Source organism: Stegodyphus dumicola, chromosome 10, assembly GCF_044657685.1.
Source record: "Stegodyphus dumicola isolate Sdum_Otavi_A_Nest chromosome 10, ASM4465768v1".
NCBI classification, from domain to species: domain Eukaryota; kingdom Metazoa; phylum Arthropoda; class Arachnida; order Araneae; family Eresidae; genus Stegodyphus; species Stegodyphus dumicola.
The window spans coordinates 20733274-20753029 of NC_140777.1; the positions used below are offsets into that span (position 1 = coordinate 20733274).

Below are 19756 nucleotides of genomic sequence, written 5' to 3' on the forward strand. Positions count from 1 at the left end.
AATGGTCTCTACAGTGGCACTCGAACTAATGTGTGGACAAGATGTGTGGCAAATGTGATGGACAAGAACTCATCGCAGCTTGGGTTTGGTCGACTAAATATCTTGCCTCTATCTAGTTGCCATTCAAGTGGGGGAGAAAGTATATATATAATCATAAGAATGAAAGGGGAGTACTATTAAAATTACAGTATTTCAATAAAGTTAAAATTAAGAAAGCCAATAAAGATAACTAAGAATTACAATTTGAAGTCTACATAAATTCCAATTTATAAAGTCGTAATATGTAAGGGTAGATAGAAAAATTGAAATCAAAGGTAAAATAAAAATTTATATATTTTAAATTAATAAAATATTAAAAGTATTTGCAATAATATAATTTAAAAATTACTTGAAATAGTGAAAGGGGAAAAGTGCAACAAGGAAAAAAAAACTGCTCTTTAATTGTTTTTAATTGCATATGCAAATTAAAAACTAATATTATACGTAAATATTCAATTCTCCAAATTTAGCTAATTCATATGCATTTCAAGAATTCCCCTATATGCCCTTCTTATAGGGCAATTTTTCTTCCATCTGCCGCTTTTACTTACTTTTACTTACCGCTTTTACTTTATTTCAAGTAATTTTAAAATAATATTATTTCGAATACTTTTAATATTTTATTAATTAAAATACTATCAATTTTTATTTTATCTTCTATTTTAATTTTTCTGTCTACCCTTACCTATTACGACTTTATAAATTGGGACTTTATAAATTATAAATAAATTACTTTATGTAGACTTAAATTAATTTGTAATTCTGGGTTACTTTTAGTAGCTTACTTAATTTTAAGTTTATTGAAATATTGGAATTTTAATAGAAGTATTCGTCTCTCATTCTTATGATTATGTTTAATTAAATCGTTGCAGCCTAGGCGCAGGATTCTTAATAGTCCTTCTTTCCCTTTGCTTATATTGTTATTCCCGCACGCGTGTTCTTGAAATGTAAGTAGTTAGCATAAACAGCTGGCAACTGGAAGATCGGTGGCTCGAATCATTGCGAGTATGCAGTTAATTTTTCCTGTTTCCTGTACCGGAATACTTAATATCTGTTCAATGTACAACATGCATTTTATTTTAATATGCAATATAAATAAGATTTAATTTGATTTTCTTTTTCATTGTCATTCTGCTCTCATTAAGTCCTAATTTTCATCGCAATCTGCTATGTAAAATGGTTTTCAAATTATTGGATATATCCATGGGAATAGAAATCATTAGTATTTGTAGTCAAGATTACAAATAGCAATAACATACCCCATCTCTGGATGAAGCTGACTGTTCCCTTAGAGAAGAAGCTCTCTTCAGTGGTCTGGGACTGGGTTTTCCTTTACATACCCTGCGATGGACAGGTAAACGCTCTGGGAAGAAGGTTCTTCCACACACTGCACAAGGCACGAGTTGCGATTGGACAGCAGACCAAGCTGGATCATCTTCATTTGGTGTTCGTATCTCCGCCTCCTCCGGCCTTCGAGGTGGCAGTTTCCTCAAGTTGGGAGTGAGGGAATTATTCGTTTTCTTCCAACTCTGAAAAGGAGATAGTAATCAGAACTTTTGTTAACTTCATTAACAATGATTTAGAATATGTGTAAACTAAAAAATTTTTCTGAAAATGGCGCATACTTAATAAACCATATAGAGCTAAACATAAGAGAAATGGATAAACGAGATTTTCCTTTCACTTCAACAGTTTAGTCTATTGTACTAAGTAAATATACTCATAAGTGAAGAGAGTTTAAATAACAAGCGAGAATCTAAGTTAAAGCGAAAGAACTAGTCAACTCAATCTGCCCTACTTAAGTTACTCTGTTGCTTCATATCTGTAGCGTTGTGCTATAATCTGGCGAGTTTGTCTTTGATTGAAATTATGTACATTAGCAAATATGGAGTAGCGGTGCTAGGTTGTTAGATTTAAGTTTAAAGATTAGTTTGAAAATTATTTGTATTAACTTTCTGTCCATACAGCAAGAAGTGGAAGTTTATTTTCTTAACACTAATTCTTATAACTTCGACCTGAAATGAAAATAGTTCGTAAGTTTGAATTTTAGTCAACTGTTTTTTTTCTTTTTTTAGTTTTATTCTGTTTTTGCTGATTTTTTTCAGTTCTACTAACATTTTAAGTTTCAAGGTAGGTACCGGATGCATAATTTATAGGCAGTTTAAGAAAGTTAGACTAAACTGAGGTTAACCTTAGAGCATGACGCATTTTAGCAGTAACATTTGAAATTTAAATTTTTTACTACTCAAGTGAGGGAATAAAAACATCATTGAGAATGAGAAAAATTTCTCACATGAGTTTCTGAAAGAGACAAGGAAGAATTTATCCCCACTAATAATAAGGATAACACGAGACAATATTTCAGTCATCGCACAGAAATATTGATAGAACATCTATGCTTATCAATATCAATTCGCAAACAAGTACTTATGTGAAATGAAATGAAGATGTCTAAAACATATATCCGCCGTTAAATAAATTTAAGTAAATGTGTTTAAGTTCATAACACATAACGCATAATGCAAGCATGTGTTTTCAGTTCTTACTTGTAGCAAATATAAAATTAAAAAGATTTTCCTTGAAGAATTAAATTCTTGCATAGCCTCTAAAATAAGTTTTTCGTGTTCTTTTCTTTTTCTTTTCTTTTTTTTTTTCTTTTTTTTTGGTAACGTGGAAGCGATTTAAGCCATATAAGTTTGAAAATTTTCTGCACCAATTTTGCATTGCGCAGATTTTTTTGAAAATATCTTGATAATAAAAAACTAATTACTAATTGGAATTTCCTCTATAATAGGCATGAATAAAAATTTTAAATTTTGCATATTTATGTTAAAAGGCCTTAATGAATAAAAAGTACGGTAGTCTGTAAGCGTAGTCTGTCTGATTTGTTTATTAAAGCTGGAACTATGGATCTAACCGTTCAAGAAATATTTAGTTGCACAAAGCTTCTAGTACATTTTGGATGTTATTTAAAAGCTGTAATCAAATCTTCCTAACTTTGTTAACCGTTTAAATTTGCTTTAGAAAAAGGAAATGTTTTTTCCCCCAAAGAAAAGAGATTTTTTAGTTTTTGGTAGTCCAGCAAAGAGCAACATCGTTCAACTGGAAGTGGTTCTTATTAAAATGGAAGAAACTCCCTGGGAAAAACGGAACAGCAAAATATATCCATTCAATTTAGTACGCAAATTAAATCAAATGGGTAGTTCAAAATAATTAGTATACTTTGTAACCCTGGAATATCCGAGAGCGCACGAAGTAATTGCGTTCTTTTGTAAACGAACTGTATGCAGAGAATGGTGATATTAGCTTAGGAGCTATTTTCCATGTACTGTACGCAGAGAATGGTGATATTAGCTTAGGAGCTATTTTCCATTTATTTTCCTGCTGCTAGAATACTACTTCAATTAAAATCAATAATAAACCACGGTTCATCAATAATTGATGTTGTGACATTAGTTCTGGCATTTTCAGTACTATTTAATTTTCTTTATACTTGGTACAGCAATACAATAGGAATACGCTCAATATTATTAAAATATTTTCAACTTTATCAGAACTCTTCAGAGGTTCCCGTGATGGAAAATGCACGAGCCATTGAAACTGAGTAAAAATCACAGAAGTTACTTTTGTAGAAAACCCTTATTCTATTGATACCGTTTCTAACAAATATGGTGTTTAGTATATATTATAGAGGGCATTTCTGCTCACTAAAGAAGATGGATCAAGCAACTGTATCCATTAAAATGCGTAGAAATTCCCGATAAAGCCAAAGACAATCTAAGATTAATTTTTGTATTTTAGATTCACTGATTTCAATTAAAACAGCGAATTTCTATTTTACAAGGCGAGAGTAAGAAAAACCTGTGTTTAAGAGGAAGATTTATAAATAAGCATATCTTTTAACAGAATATAGGTACAACTAATGCAGATATAAACATCTATATAAGAAAAACAACAAAATAATTAGCTTCTTAAAGTACAGTTTAAAGTACAGTTTTTATTTTTGGAAATTATTTCTTTTTATTTCTTTCCGAAAATTATATTTCCGTGCTAACAATGACTCTAGCATACTGAAACTTCTCAGTTAATAATACGTTTTCAACATATATTCAAGATCAGTTTAGAACTTTGAAATGGGTTAACTAATTTTCCTATTTTTCAAGTTGGTAATAATTTGAAAAATATTCTTACAGAGACAGTTTCAGATTAAATAACTTGAAAAATCAGCTAGGGTGGGATTCAAACCTCGGATCTCCAAATTTGCTAGCTGGAAGTGATATCGATGTATGCCACAACATTACATACGAGGGAATACGATAACTTCTTACACCCTATTACTGAATTCTTTTCGAGAATGTAATGAAATTCATTAAATTATCCCGTCACATGCTGAAACACATAGAAAAATCTGGTAGAGCTTAAAGATAACAAATTTAACAAGCGAACATTGAAAGTTCATTTACATTTTAAATAGCAAAGGTATTTTATTTATACCATGCGGTAAAAATCCTCAAAGGCAGCATATCAAAAGCAAAAATTATTTGTAAACATCACACAGCTAGAATTAAAATCAACATTACAACCAATCTTCTTTTTATCTTTTCCCCTAATTTGAGCTTGTCTATTCAACCTTTAATAAGGATCAACGCCCTCAACCACTGTCTGTTGGAAAACGTCCAGAATATTCCTCGAAAATGCATCACGATACTTACTTTAACTCCGCCTTCGTTCTTTCAAGATCATCCATAACTTATATATGCCTGAATTCTTCAAGAATCACAGAGAATTCGAAATCTTAAGAAACGAAGACACTTACTTCCTCAATTTTACAGATAATAAGTTCTTTGACCCCAAAAGAGTAAAAGACTGAATCAACGACTAAACACCAAGGTTTAGTCATTGATTTTCGTAATTCTTTCATAACAGGTAACTGAAGTAGGTTTAAAATAAAATCGACGGTGTTTGCTGGAAGATTGGCACAGGCTCCCGAACTCATTAGGTAATTGTTATACAAAGCGAGTAACAGTAGCGTGTTTGAAATTTCTCATTTGCATACGATGAGCAACACAGAATGAATAGTTCAACATGTATTCAGATTTCTGTAATAGGTGAAAGGTGTCTGGAATTTAAAACGCCGTTAGCTTCGAGTCATTAAGCTTTGTACCTCTAAATTGCATTCATTTTGATTTTGCTCGTAATTCTAGGATTAATCAAATTTTTTATTCTTCCCTTTCTACTTTCTTTCTGTAATATTAATATTTTAAAGGAAACGTTAATTTCCTCTCTGAAATTTCTGTAACTAACGCGAAATACATTTTTTACATATGTTACTCATTTTCGTTTGCCAAAATTCAAATAAAATTGATTCATTTTTGCAATTTTAGGTCAGAAGAGTTTTAGGTGAATTCTCGATAACGTATTTCTCCAGCCTTCTTATCATGCCTTCGTGGTGTAGTGGTTAGCACATTCGGAGTGTATTCGAGAGGTCCGTGGTTCGAGTCCGGGGGAGGGGATTGCACATTTTTCGTTTCTCCTGCTTCGAAATAGAAATAACCTAATGATTCTACATCTCTATTTCTTGCTCACGTGTTTTATGATAGTATGAAAATAATTTTTGCGCGCTCAAGTTAAAACATATGAGAAAGTATGGCAGTAAACATTAAACTTGCATATTTTTGTTACTAAATATTTTACAGAGTGTGAGTGTAAAAATTCTATTCGATAGTATTGTCATCGCTATGTATGACATCGTAATGTGAACTTAGTTATGGCCAAATGTGTAAGTTCACTGAGCACAAATATTTGGATTCGAGTTCGAAACCTCGTGAGTGCACTGGTGCATGGATGTTTCCATGGTTCCCTCCATGTACAATACCAGGCAATTTTCCTTACAAAACCTTCATTAAAGCATTCTTCCTCTTAGGAAGAAAATCCTAGTGTGCTTATCTGTGTTTAAATGAAGAAATGCCATGTGTGACATATCAGCTGATATTTTATTTTGATTAATCCTTTTGACCTGAATATAACGTAGGTGAAGTTCACAAATTCATTGTAGCTAAGAGAAAAGGGGTTGCACTTGCAGTTGGCCAAGGCCTTGGGGGCCAAGTAGGTGATTGCCAGCGGTTATAAAGATCATGATCAGGCCGTACGTTAAGTAAGACATTTGGTGCATTCAGAATTCGATGCAGAACGTAAAGCACTGATAGCATTATTTCTACCAGCTGCTTCCAAACAGTACCAGAGTGTTGTTATTGCAGTTTTAGCTACGAAACGACATAAACCAGCAGTATCATACCATAAGTACATCCTGATGCTAAGATATATTTAATGGCTGCTATATGCAAATACGATGAAACATTATAGTACTTCTGTAAAGACGTCATTATAGTGCGCAGCAGTGCATACTCCAGGGATGTGAAGTAAAAGTAAGTTGATCTAAAATTATGGAGACTGGCTTTCACATTTCTAGACATCCTATTTTTTATTTCCCGTCTCAGCGCCCTCAAACACTGTCTATTAGCAAGATTCCTAGGAAAACGGACAGTTGCAGTTGCAGTTGGACGATGACATTCAAAGGGCTGTTAGGATGTTTTGGGGCATCTGACATATACTAGAAAGGTTTCTCTAGCTTCTTGATTCATTAATGAAACAAATGTTTTCATGCTCCAAGAAATGGTTTTCAAAATAAACTGAATATAACGGGTCGCAGTGTCTTCGAAATTAAATTATCTGATTACCTTTTATACAGATAGTTGTATCGAAATGTTTCCAATGAGAAACGTTCATAATAAAGTTAGAATAAAAACATGAAAGCAGTACCTTTAGAACGGATAGTAATCATCATCCAAATCTATAATCTTCTGCCAACATTTTGGTATTTTTTCAAAGCCTTCAGCCCAGAAACGTAGTGGCCGCGAGTCTTGTGTCTGATTGAATTTCCATATTGTTTATTATTAATTTATCCCACTGATCAAAATAATATTCCGTAATTAGAAGGAAATTTCGTCTCGTTTAGCATTAAGTTGACGTTTAGTAATTGTAATTTTGTAACTGGGTCTCTTTAAACTTTACAGCTCTTATTGGGAAACTGCGAGCATGATTCGAGCGTGTTGACCACTACACCACGAAGGCAAGACAAGAAGGCGGGAGAAATACCTGATAAAGTGAGGTAATTGTATGTTCAATATCTGTGATTTCATGTAGAAGTATTTGCATTGAGATAAACGATATTCGCACTTCATCCAATTAATTCTTATGCCTTAAATTGCAATGAGTGGATATATGAGATAGAAAGTAAATACAACAGGCAGGAAATTAGATGACAAGGCATCCTTGACTTCCAGATGAGAAGTTCAATATTTTTTAGAAGAAGAATTTCAAGAATTTCACCATTGCCATTAATGTGATATCTTCTAGGATATGAAAGGCAAATAATTTTGATTCTATTGTTAATAGCATAATTTTCCAGAATGCTTCCCTTAGCATTCTTGAGTTCCAAAGTCGGTGACTGCAATTAAAGACACCTGCAATAACAGTTGGGAGAAAAGAAATGTAATGTTAGTAATATCTTGCTGAGTAGTTAGATTAGATCGAAGATTGTAAACTGAAATGATAAGATATTGTTCTTTAAATTTAATATAAATAATTGCAGCAGTAGCTTCAAGATTTGAGGTAATTGGGAGTGAATAAGAAGTAAATCTGATAGTGTTCTTGATATTATCGCTGTCCTTCCGCAACAATTGTTAAATATATCATTGCAAATAATATTGTAGCCTTAGAGTTTTGCTATCAGATGGCCGAAAATGGTTGTCATTAACCATCATAATATGAAATTGAAATTTATAATCTAATGACATAATAAATTCTAAAGTTTCGATTCCAATTTGACTTTTACCTAGAAAGGATTTAGCTGCCTTGAATTTTATAAATATTTTTTTGCCTTCTGAAAAACTTTTTTAATGAATTCAATAAAAGAAAAGCTTTTTTCTCTTTAAGTGGCAATGTTGATGTTGAAGATGTTCTGGAAGGTCTGTTGCGAAGAATTAGAACTGGTTGATTTTCGTTTAGTTTGAAGGATAGGAAAATTAAGTTTCAGTATAGGCGTCGGGTTTAGATTTTTTATGTTCTGGTTTTATATACTTGGGATACGTAAGACAAACTTTATAGCTTGAGATATGGTCTCATCCACAGTTTGAGCAGGTACCTTGGCAATCTTCTTTCTTGTTGTATTCACAAGTTTGTATTTACAAGTTTCAAACTATCTGGCTCATTTCATGCAGAGAGATGGGTAGTGACAAAAGGATTGGATATGGCCAAGTCTCTGGCAGTTGTGACACTGCTGAGGTTTTTATTTTTATATTTCAAAAAGTAGTAATAGTACAGGGATTTCACTTCCTTCATATTTTGTTAGCTGGAGAACTCTGATTACAAGAATTTCCTTTTCACTCAGCTCCAGTTTTATCTCATCAATTGATGTATCAATGGAAAGATATTTAATCACGGCCTTAATTGGTCTATTTTTGTAGCGTACTCGTGTAAAAAGGAACATCTTTATCAAGAAAGAAACTTTGGATTTTGCGATAATCGTTTTAGTCAAATGCTTATACTTTTAATTTTCCACTTGTGAGCTGCCCTTCTGTTTTCCTACTCAAGTAATTGCAGTTGCTCTTTAAGTGTGAACCATTTTAGTTTGGTTCTGTAATCACAAAAAGGGGGGATCTTCCCCGCTACATTGGTTAAGTTACTCAAAATCTGAGTCATTGCCGGCATTTATGGTATCCATGTCATTATTTCCGCTTAAAACTGAAAAACGTGTTGAGAAATTTCCTCAACGGATTGCTAAGCACTCACTTGAGTGAATGGTTTGGAAATTCCGCTCATATTTGGAAGTACAGGCTGAAGGAGCTGGTTGTGGTAGAGAAATTATTCATTTTTGTATATTTTTTTAGTTAAAGCGTTTAAATTTTGAAGAATGGTAAGCCTGCGGTGAATCCATTTCAAACAACCTTGTAAATGTTGGTAATGTACGTAATAAGTAAATTTCATTTCCAACTTTCAGATCAGCTTCCCTGAACTGTTTGATGAAGAATGTATCAAGTAAAGTTGGAGTTAAAATCCTTAAGCTGTAAAGCCATAATGCTAATCAAAATCCGGGGGGAAAACGAGAAATATGCCCATTTAAAGTAACCACTATGCTAGCGCCATAGTTTCTCTCATTCCAAAAACAGCAGAGATAAAACGTATCCTTCCACGAAATATTAAACATCGAAGAAAGTAGACACTTCGAAATACGGATTTATATCAGCAACGAAAATCGCTAAAATAGCGCAACAGTCGGTGAACAATACCTAAAAATGAAAATATAAGAACTTAAGATATAAGAAATTTAAAAAGCGTTAGAAAGGACTGCAATTAAATTATGTCATTACCCAATGAGGATCAATTTTTGTGAATGTGGAGCGTTTCAAATAAATCCAGTTAGGCAATTTGTAGAGTACCTCACTTTGGAATTCTAAGTTAACGTTAGAAGTGAGGAATCTAAGAACTAATAAGCGAATAATCGCTTGCGTTCGGTGACAAGAAACAACAAGATAGAAGGGTAACTAACCCTTTATTATTTCAAAAAGATTTAACAAAACTCCGCCTGGGAGTGCGGGATAACACGCAACGCTTGTCTATGTCTCTACTGCTTGATCATAAGTACATGCGCGTCTTACAAGAAACAAACAGCGATAAATAACCCTTCTGTAAATAGTAAATACTTATTTTACCAGAAATCTACGGTTTCGCAATTCACACGTAAAATGTATAAACATAGATTTTTAATTGCCGTAGAAATCAGCGGGTCCGATTTCTGAGGAAATTTAAGGGACTTCGCCGATGCCACCAAATTATGTTTTTTTCTAAGTTTTGGAATCGCTGAGTACGTGTTAGACTCTGAGGAAAGTTCAGAGAACTTAGCCGCTGCCAGCAAAATAAGCATTAGTAGTGAGTCGCCAAGATTGCTCGGGTTATGAAAGAAATTAAGAAAATTTAGCTTCATTTGAAATCGTTCGTTTCATCTTTCCTTCTTTTTCAAACAGTATTTCATAGAAATAATAAAAAATCGAAAACATAAAATTCTGCTTTGGAAGATAAACTTTGGGAGAGAAATTTTCCGCTTGCAAAAACGCCAGATTTATTTGTTGTTTATGTCTCTCTAAGAAGATGGGGGAAAAGCGCAACGCGGTAAGAAAAAATTATTTCAAAACATGAAAATTCTTCTTTTTTTGTCTACATTGTAAAGTTTTGTTTTAACATTCGAGGCGGATTGTATTTCTGTCATGCTCAATAAATAATGCAGAGCATAGTTCGGAAGAGTAACAAGATCAGGGTGATAGATGAAAGTTTCTTTATGCCAGCTACAGATATCCATCCAAGGTGATAGAATTGCAAATTTATATTTGAGAAACTGTCAAAATTCAAAGGTTACGATAAGGGGTCAGAATATTTTACTGGGGAAAGGGGAATAACGGGGAATAACATGTTATTTTGTGGACTCTTTTTGTAGCGATAATTTGTTATGGATTTCTCTTGGAAATTAAGTTACAAGTTTTATTTAAAAAAAATGTCAAACAGCATATTCTCTATTACAACTTTGTAATCAAACAAAAATATCATGGTTGTTATTTATTTTCGCTTCTTTTTATTTATTATTCAAATAAGGTTTCATATAAATGAAATTATATTTTTATATGTAAAAATAATATTTTATTTATACTTTGTTTTCGGAACTAAAGAACTTGGAATTGTGAAAGGGGTTACTCGGTGATCCGTGGGTTGTAAGTTGCCAAAGTTTATTCTAGAAGTAAATCCTGATTCACATATCATTATGAGCGCGAGCTGCACCTATTCTTTCATCATATTTTGGTAAGTTTTTTACATCTTAAGATAAATACAATGAATGAAAGAGGAAAGTGAGTGGCGACGGTTTAGTTGGAAGCAATCAACCAGGAAAATGTGTAACGCATTAAATTGTCTTATATCTTTATAAACTTATCAAAATATATTGAGGGATGGGTTCAGGTTTGAGATTGCTCTCATAATAATGTCTCAGAATATACTTTTACAACAGAGGTTTTCGATCCGGGGGGGGGAAGAACTCCCCCTAGAATTTCATAGCTTCAGAGAGAACTGTAGTCAGCCTTTTTAGCTGTTTAGCTGTTATACATTTACTTTTAGTGTATGAATAGAAAACGTACTTTTATTCAAGTTTTGGTATTTACCAACATTTTCAATACTTTTTTCTTTAATTCATAATTTTCTTCTTTAATTTATATCTTAAAGAATAGTCTAAATCTAAATAAATGTATATAATATATATTTCAAGTTTTAGGAAGGGGGAGAAAGATGGACGTCCAGCAGTTGTGAAAGGGCTGCATTGGGGAATAAAGTTTGAGAACTACTATTCTAGAGCATTGTTTTGTCCAAAAATAAAGTGTGGTCTGCTGGCCGGTACAGCTTGGCAATCATGAACTCATGTAGAACTCAAGAACTCTCGTAAAACTGAAGAACTCTTTGCAATCAAGAACTCTTGTAGAATCAAGATCTTGTAGAACTTGGCTTTCGCCGATCATTGAAATTTTTGCCGCTTGACGCGGACAACACAAAATGGTACCTGAGGGTTAATACTGAACAGAAATAAAGTGTGTTGAATAATTATAAAGGCTTACAACTCCCAAGCAATACAGTAGCTGGTAGCTCCGACCTGGTTTTAATTCCAGGCGAACGGGTTGGCTGCATGGGCGTTTACGCGGTGTAATGTGTATACAAGTCATTTTGCCTTAGAAAACGTTTAGTTACTTTTAATCCTTACCTTAGTTACATCTATTCTTCCGCAAAGGCATCCTTTTCCTTGTGCAGATAGCCGAAATGTGCTTTTGCCGTAATCAAATAAACCGAATCATCGCAATAACTGCAGTTGAATGCAACTACACAATTTCGCGTTCTACACGCCATTACCATCTACACGCCATTACCATCTAACATTACTGAAGTATTTGTATCTTCTTTGACATCCTATACTATTACACACACACACGTACACAACATACAAAATACGTCATATTTTCGAATCTTTAGTTAAGGTTTTCTTTTTAATGACTGTTATGGAAGTCAGTTTTTGGTACGTGACACACCTTCATGCTAGATAAAAAAACAGCGATTAAAATCTGAATTTTATTCATTAAGTCGTTTTCGCATATTCTAACACTGTTAGAGTTTACTGCCAATGTCAAAATTCGGGGAAGGTGACTGGGGATCAATTAAATTTGATTTCGGCTTTTACTCCGACCTTTAGACAGAATAACAATATTTCTTGGTTTGTCTGCCAATATCAGAATTTGAAAGAGGAGGAAATGGAGAATTAACTCAATTGAGGAACTATTGCGCTTTATCACCAGTACATACATATGCAAAATTTCAAGAAAATCCATTCAGATTTTATTAAAAATTTATTTCCAGATTCAACGCTAAGAAAAAATGAAAGTTTTCTAAATAAAACTGTGAAAAAAAAAGTATGAAAAGCCTTTTTGATTTTTTAACACACATAACTGAAACTTATACTCCAAACTTGCGAAATATTGTCTAATAGGTGAGGGAATATAATTTATAAATCTTCTGACTGAATTTCTCAATAAAAGACCCAGAAACGATTAAAAATTCTCCTAACATAATTTAACTCTTACTATTATAATAGTCCTTTTTACGATTTTTTTAACCAATTGTAATATTGCAAACTAAAGCAAAAGGGATTTATAGTATAAACACTTTTGTGCTAATTAATAAACACATCTGCAAAATATTTGTGACAGCACTAAAGAAAAGCGAATTCTTTTGATTGAGGAAATCAGAAAATCTGCGCAACTACTAAATAAAAGTAGTTACTTATGTGGCCATAATATATAAGGCAGTGGCAGTCGATATTAGTTAATAATTCATAGCTAGTTTCCTGTTATTTTTCAGACAACTTAAGTGATTTGGTATGCAAAATAAAGCTAAATAACGTAACTTAATTCGTTTTCCTGTAAAGGGCTTTTTAAAGTGTCCCCATGGACAACAGTCTCCGATTACGCAAATTTTCGATCACGCAAATATTCGTTATTATACTAAAGCACCTTTCCTGTACCCCATAAAAACGCACCAATGGCCAGCTAGCCATTCGCCAAGCGATTCATCCACTATCAACAGAATAACAAAGAACAAAAGAAGCAACAAAACGCCGCGGAATACGTAACTGTAAAGCTCTTCTAACGTAAGAAGTTCCTTTTCTACCGTTTAATGTTGAGCATAGCCAGTCACGTACAATAGACACCTCGTAGGTCATTGCACTTTAATCTTTGTGGTCAATGCCTTATGGCAAGTCATTATACATACGTTTGGAAAGAAGTGATTAACTTCCGCTTAGTGAGAAATAAAATAAATTCTGGAATTATGAAGTGGAATTTTGTAAAAAGATATCCTTTGAAAAAAATGTTTATTTCTGGATTTATTTATTTTTAGGGGAATAGGAGCATGATACGTACCAGTAAAAGAGTAGGAAGTGCGTGTATTTCACACGAGAGCTGTCAAGAGAATGAGTGGGTTTATGGGGTACGATGGTTTTGATGTTTGGGTTGGGGATGTTGCGGATAACACGAAATAATTTACATGATCCGCAGTAGTTGTTTCCGCAATAAATCATACTTGCCTTTTAGAATACTATGAGAGAAAGACCATTGAAAGAAAATTATGTTATTGAATATATTAGATAAAGGATAGATAAAGAATTATTTTTTTAATATTTTGCTAATGAGATGTTTAAGACCGATTTAATAACTGCTGCTCTAATTGATTAATCTCAGATAAATTATCATTCATTAATAAAGGCAAATAAACCAGTTTACATGTACGATAGGCTGGTCAGACAGCAAAGAACTCTAATTCACAGTTCTAGCTCATTACAAAAAAATATTTTCTCAAGATGAGCTTCACAGTTTCTTAATATTTTGATCAAATAAGTAAATAAAAGGAATAAACTATCTTATAATACCATGATAAATATTCTGTAGCAAAGACGAACAGAGTTATTACAAGTGATTCTTTGTCTTTTGAGGTACAATTTCCAAGTTATGGATAGCATATGTTTTTGATATGCGCATAACAAAAGAAAATATATTAATTTTCACATTTACTGGCGCAGACATTTTTGGGACACATTGTATAGCAGATATGAATTCTATACATGATATGGATTCAATTCCATGAATTCTTATCAAAATGAAGAATCTGCAGGACAAATCATTTTATGTTTCAGAATGTATAAAAGTGTTTAATCATCGTTACTGTGCAACGTTGGTTTCGAAGGCAATGCCATATTGATTTGCAAATCCCGAGCCCCAGTCAGCCAAAATTTAGCCGCACGGCACTGAAGAAAGATTTTCACGCGTATCTTGCAAAAATCAACAAATCGAGCTAACCATTAGTATATTTCATAAGTACACATCTGTATCGCCACCGAGGGAGTGGCGTCTAGAATGAATCAGTGGGTTTCCAATAATATTTCTGTGATTTCACATGACTTTTGCCGCGCTTTATGCTAGATGTTTGAAAATATTTTGCCATGCAATTTCCTGTCCAAAATAATTAAACTATAAAGGATTTCTTGTGAAATTTTCAGCGCGACGTTGGATTACATTTATTATACATGCAAACAGTAGAAGTCTTAACAGTTTTATGGCAGCCTATATGAGAAAGATGCTCTATAATAGCAGCCAACGCACAGTTTTATTGAAAGTGAACTTTCCTAATTTGCATTTCTACACATTTAGTGTGTTAAATTTCATATTAATAACTATTGCCTACACAAGAAATACTCTTTAAACTAAACGAATTTATGTTGTTCAAAACGAATATATTTAATTTATTAATATGTAACTTTTAATATTAAGAATATGTATAATTAGATCATTAACAATACATATTTTGAATCTTACACTTTCAAAATAAAAGAATGCAAGCATTCGGATATGAAAATACTAGATTCATTGTAACACTTACAGTTATTCTCAGCTCAATAAAAGATTGCAGACTTGAATTCTCTTAATCCACGGGGTTTAGTAAATGCATAATATTCGAGGCTAATTGTAACCTGAATCATTTTCTCGATATAAAGAATAATAATATGCCACGAACATTAATTCGAATATCAGTGCGTGATAAATTTCGCGAAAGTGAAATGTTGGCGATTAAATAAACTAATAAAATAAAAGCACTACGAGATATTCTACTAAAATGATAGCAGCATTTATAAGCCACATGTTTATAATTGCGAAACGAATGCAAAATTAAAAGTAAACAAGAACATGCGCAACGTCAAAACGGCAATAAGCTCATTGGTCCATTTTTGAAACCCCTCCGTCGGTGGCGATACTGATGTGCGCTTGTGAATTATGCTAACCGGTAATCTAATATTCCCGAGCATCTGTTTCGAAGATTTTGCGACCAACAGCGATCGCAAAAGAAACGCATTTTTTGCAAACGGTATATCAAGCAATATAGCCAGATGATTATATCAAGCGATACGAAATTTATAATCGCATGCAAGAAGCATTGCAAGGTGATTTAACTACTCGCCTAATATTCAGTGAAGAAGTGATTTTTCCTTTGAGCGAATAGTATACCACTACAATATCTGGTTATGCGTAAGGAGGAATTATTACATTCTCGTTGAACAGAAACAAGGGCTCATTAAAACTAATCGTCTTCTTCGCCATTTTACAGGCAAAGGTGTATATGGGATATTGTGATTGTTTTCTCAAAGGGGATTCAGAAGGTATCATATGACATCAAGATGGAATTCTACCTCATTGGCACAGCATAGCTGAATGCTGAGTTTTCACGTCTTTGCACTGGTCGACATGGAGTAGATGACATTAATCAGATAGCACCAAAATCTCCTCACTTTACTTCCAGTGATGAAAATATAAATAACTGGTTAGTTTCAAATAATAACCTTTCAAAACAAATAATATAAAAAAAATTAGAAAAACTTTTAGTTTTTGATGATTTCGATGTCCTAAAATGGCGGGCATTAAGCCCGCTTTGGCCACTATTAAATGGCTTTGGCTACTATTAAGGCCAGAAGCGGTGGTGATTTTATTATGGAGGCACATAAAAGGGGCCAACGTTACCTCCTTTGAAGAGGCAGACAATTTACATCCGTTCCTTTTCCGGGATTCGGACCCGGACTCTTTGGTACAGTCGTTAGAGTCACTAACACACTTTCCCGTCTGAGCAGCATTTGAAAGAATATAATACTGGTTATTTTCCTCCTTCTACTTTGCTGCTTTATTTGAATTTACAACAGAGTTGAAAAACCACAATAAATAGTATGTCGACAGAAATGAAAGCAATCCGCAGGTAATTCTTTTTCATGTTTTGATAGCATATACCTCTCAAAAGCCAAAACACTCTGTGACTGATTGAATTCTGTGCACCTGAGTTTGAGTTCTCATTTCTTATTCCTGAATCGGTCTTTAGTTTCAGAAATTCGTCTTGACATTCATCAAGAACCTTTCAAGTACACTCATGTCCATAAATTAAGGATAATTCGGAGTCACGCGGAAATCGAACTCTAAAATAAATATATCACCTGTAAAATCACTACACACATCTTCAAGAATCATATGCAAATTTCAGGAAGTAACTGGATGACACGGATGGGACGTCACAATGACGAGAGTGTAAGAGGGTGATATATAAGGAATACAGGCAAAGAAGTAAAATTGTTCGCAGACGCTTTATAAGCATTTCAGTGCAATAAACGAATAGTTATGACACAAAGGACGCATTTGGATGATTTTTTACGTGGTAGAATTATCGGCAGTCTGGAATGTGGTCGTACCCAACTGGAAGTATCAGACGAACTTGGAATTGCCCAGAGTGTCATCTCCAGGCTTTGGCAACGATTCCAAGATGATGGTAATGTGAGTAGACGTTACAGCACAGGTCGCCCCAGAGTTACAACGCCGAATGAGGACCTTTATGTGGCAGTTACTGCCAAAAGAAACAGGCGGAGCACAGCCTCAGACCTGTCTCGTCAACTCTCTTCAGCCACTGGTACGACAACTTCAAGGCAGACCGTGTACAGACGCTTAGGGCAGATTGGTCTATATGCTCGTAGACCAGTCAGATGCGTTCCACTTACTGCAACTCACTGTCGCCTGCGGTTAGCCTGGAGTAGAGAGCATGCATTGTGGACACCGCAACAGTGGGCTTGTGTGATGTTTTCCGACGAGTCCAGGTTTAGCTTGCAGTCTGATTCTCGCCGGACTTTCATATGGAGAGCTCCAGGTACCCGTTACCACCAAGAAAACATCATTGAACGACACCGTTACGGTGGTGCAGGAGTGCTCGTTTGGGGTGGAATTATTCTGGATTCCAGAACTGACCTGCATGTTCAAATTGGAACCATGACAAGCCAAATCTATCGGGACATCATTCTGGAACAACATGTACGTTTGTTTCAGGGCGCCATGGGCGCACAATTTGTGTTTATGGATGACAACGCCCGTCCTCACCGTGCAAACATCGTAAGCGAATGCCTTCAATCGAAGGATATCACCCGTATGGACTGGACAGCATTCTCAGTGGCGAATTATTATCCGACGGCGAATTATTATCCAGTAGAGCACGTGTGGGACATGCTTGGCCGACGAGTTGCAGCCCGTCAACCTCCTCCTACATGTCTACCGGAACTTCGGAGAGCATTGCTTTTTGAGTGGTGTAATATCCCCCAAGATCATATCGATAATTTGATATTCAGCATGCCTAGGCGTTGTACGGACTGTATTGCATCGTCTGGGAGACATACAATGTATTAACAATCATACCAACCATGTAATATTGGTGTTTTGTAAATAGGGTTTTTTTGTAATTTGCTCCAGGGAGAAAAAATCTCTAATTTTTTTAATAATATTAAACATATAGCATCTTTTTTGCTCTTTACCTTTTGTTTAATAAATAAGCTTTACAAATAAGTCAAATTTGTTTTGCTTTTAACTCTTCCTTTGCCTGATTTTGCATTATCCTTAATTTATGGACATGAGTTACTTGAAAGGTTCATTTGAATGCACTTCTCTCTAAATCCATTATCATCTTCATTCAGGTCAGAAAAATACAGATTGAAATCAGCAGTGCTGTCAAATGTTGAAAAGTATAATTTTTTAGAAATTATAGAAACATTTGTTTTCTTCCCCATGGAAATCAAGAATTTCAAAGAAGAAGAAAGAATCAACAATTTTACAAATATTGAAATATTTTAAATATTGACCTTTCTTTTAATCTCTCTACTTGCTCAAGAGATAAAAAAACAGTGAGTTTTATGATATTTGATCTCCTTCACTGCACTTGAAAATTCAGTTTACTTAGCTGCTCAAAAATCTCAACTCAAATAAGAGAGTGCAGAATTCAGTCATCTCAACAATAAAGGGAAAAAATTCCGTTTTACCTTTTGTAGAGATCAGCAGGTTTTTGGAGCTGAGAAACATTAAAAATCAACTGTGATCTATCTACCATACGAACTATGAATCTTTCACTTAATAAATGCATATGCTAATCTCGTACATCGTGAAAAACCGCACGAAGGATGCGATAATTTCTTGAAACCAAGCTGACCAAATCCAGACGACGGCGAATTGTTTTCTGTCACACATCAGTTCAAGCACCACCGTACAAACCATTTTAATATTTTTTGGAAGAAATAAAACTTGAGAAATCAGTTAAGCCCTCGTCAGGATTTTAACCATGGATCGTCCAGTTGCTGTTAAATATCTAACTATTAATACCAAACAGCAGCAAGATAATTGTTTACATTGTTTTCACCTTAAAGTACGAGTGGAGAAAGATACGAGAATCGATCGTCCAGGTGGTGATCCAATTTTGATTCGGGAACTAGTGCAGAGATAGTTAGGTTTTCAGGAGATAAAATATATAAAAGATACTACCTGAAAGAAATAAACTACCTGAAAGTTTATTTCATAGAATGTCTCTGCTGAAATAAATTTTACATTTTTAAAAGAATCGCCACAGCCCTACAAAATACTTTTCCTTCGCAATGAAGCTCCAAATGTTGTTTCAAACTTTGTTACTTTCGTAGAATAATTCAATAAAAAATAGGGTTGTGATACTGGCATTTGAGAGCGCTCACTGGAAACGGCTTTCGAGGTTGCTTGGGCAAGCTCCGTAATAATGTCTTGCTTGATGTTTTGGCATTTTGCGTCGGACTCCTATAAATGTCGGTTCACTTTTCAAACCGTTGCTACAAAATGTTAGAGTCCTACATTATATTTGAAGAAATTAAATAATGAAAAATCTGCTCATATGTATGTATATTTCTAGCATTGTGATAAAACAACGTTATCTAGAGCCAGATAATTTTGAATGACGTAATCCTACTGCGAATATGGGCATCTGAAATCCCAAATGTGAAATTTCGAATTTGTTTTATGACCGATTTCATATTTTGTAAAACTTTAACGAATTTTTGAGTACCAAACTCAACGATTTAAAAGCGAGCAATGGCAACATTCTACGGGGGGGGGGATCTTTTTATCTCTAGCGTGTTGAACTGTGTATCGGAAATTCTAAAGGTATGCTCTAGTGGTGGCTGATCCTGTCAAGCATGAGAAGTGCGTTTATG

General features: G+C 34.1%; 1 protein-coding gene across 1 annotated transcript in view; it reads right to left on the reverse strand.

The window, feature by feature from the left end:
- Positions 1-19756, reverse strand: part of LOC118189138 (uncharacterized) — a 154053-nt gene that overhangs the window by 25986 nt on the left and 108311 nt on the right. The window contains exon 3 of the mRNA XM_085825093.1: positions 1299-1568. Coding sequence (XP_085681219.1) covers positions 1299-1568 — 270 coding nt within the window. The remainder of the gene's footprint in view (positions 1-1298; positions 1569-19756) is intronic.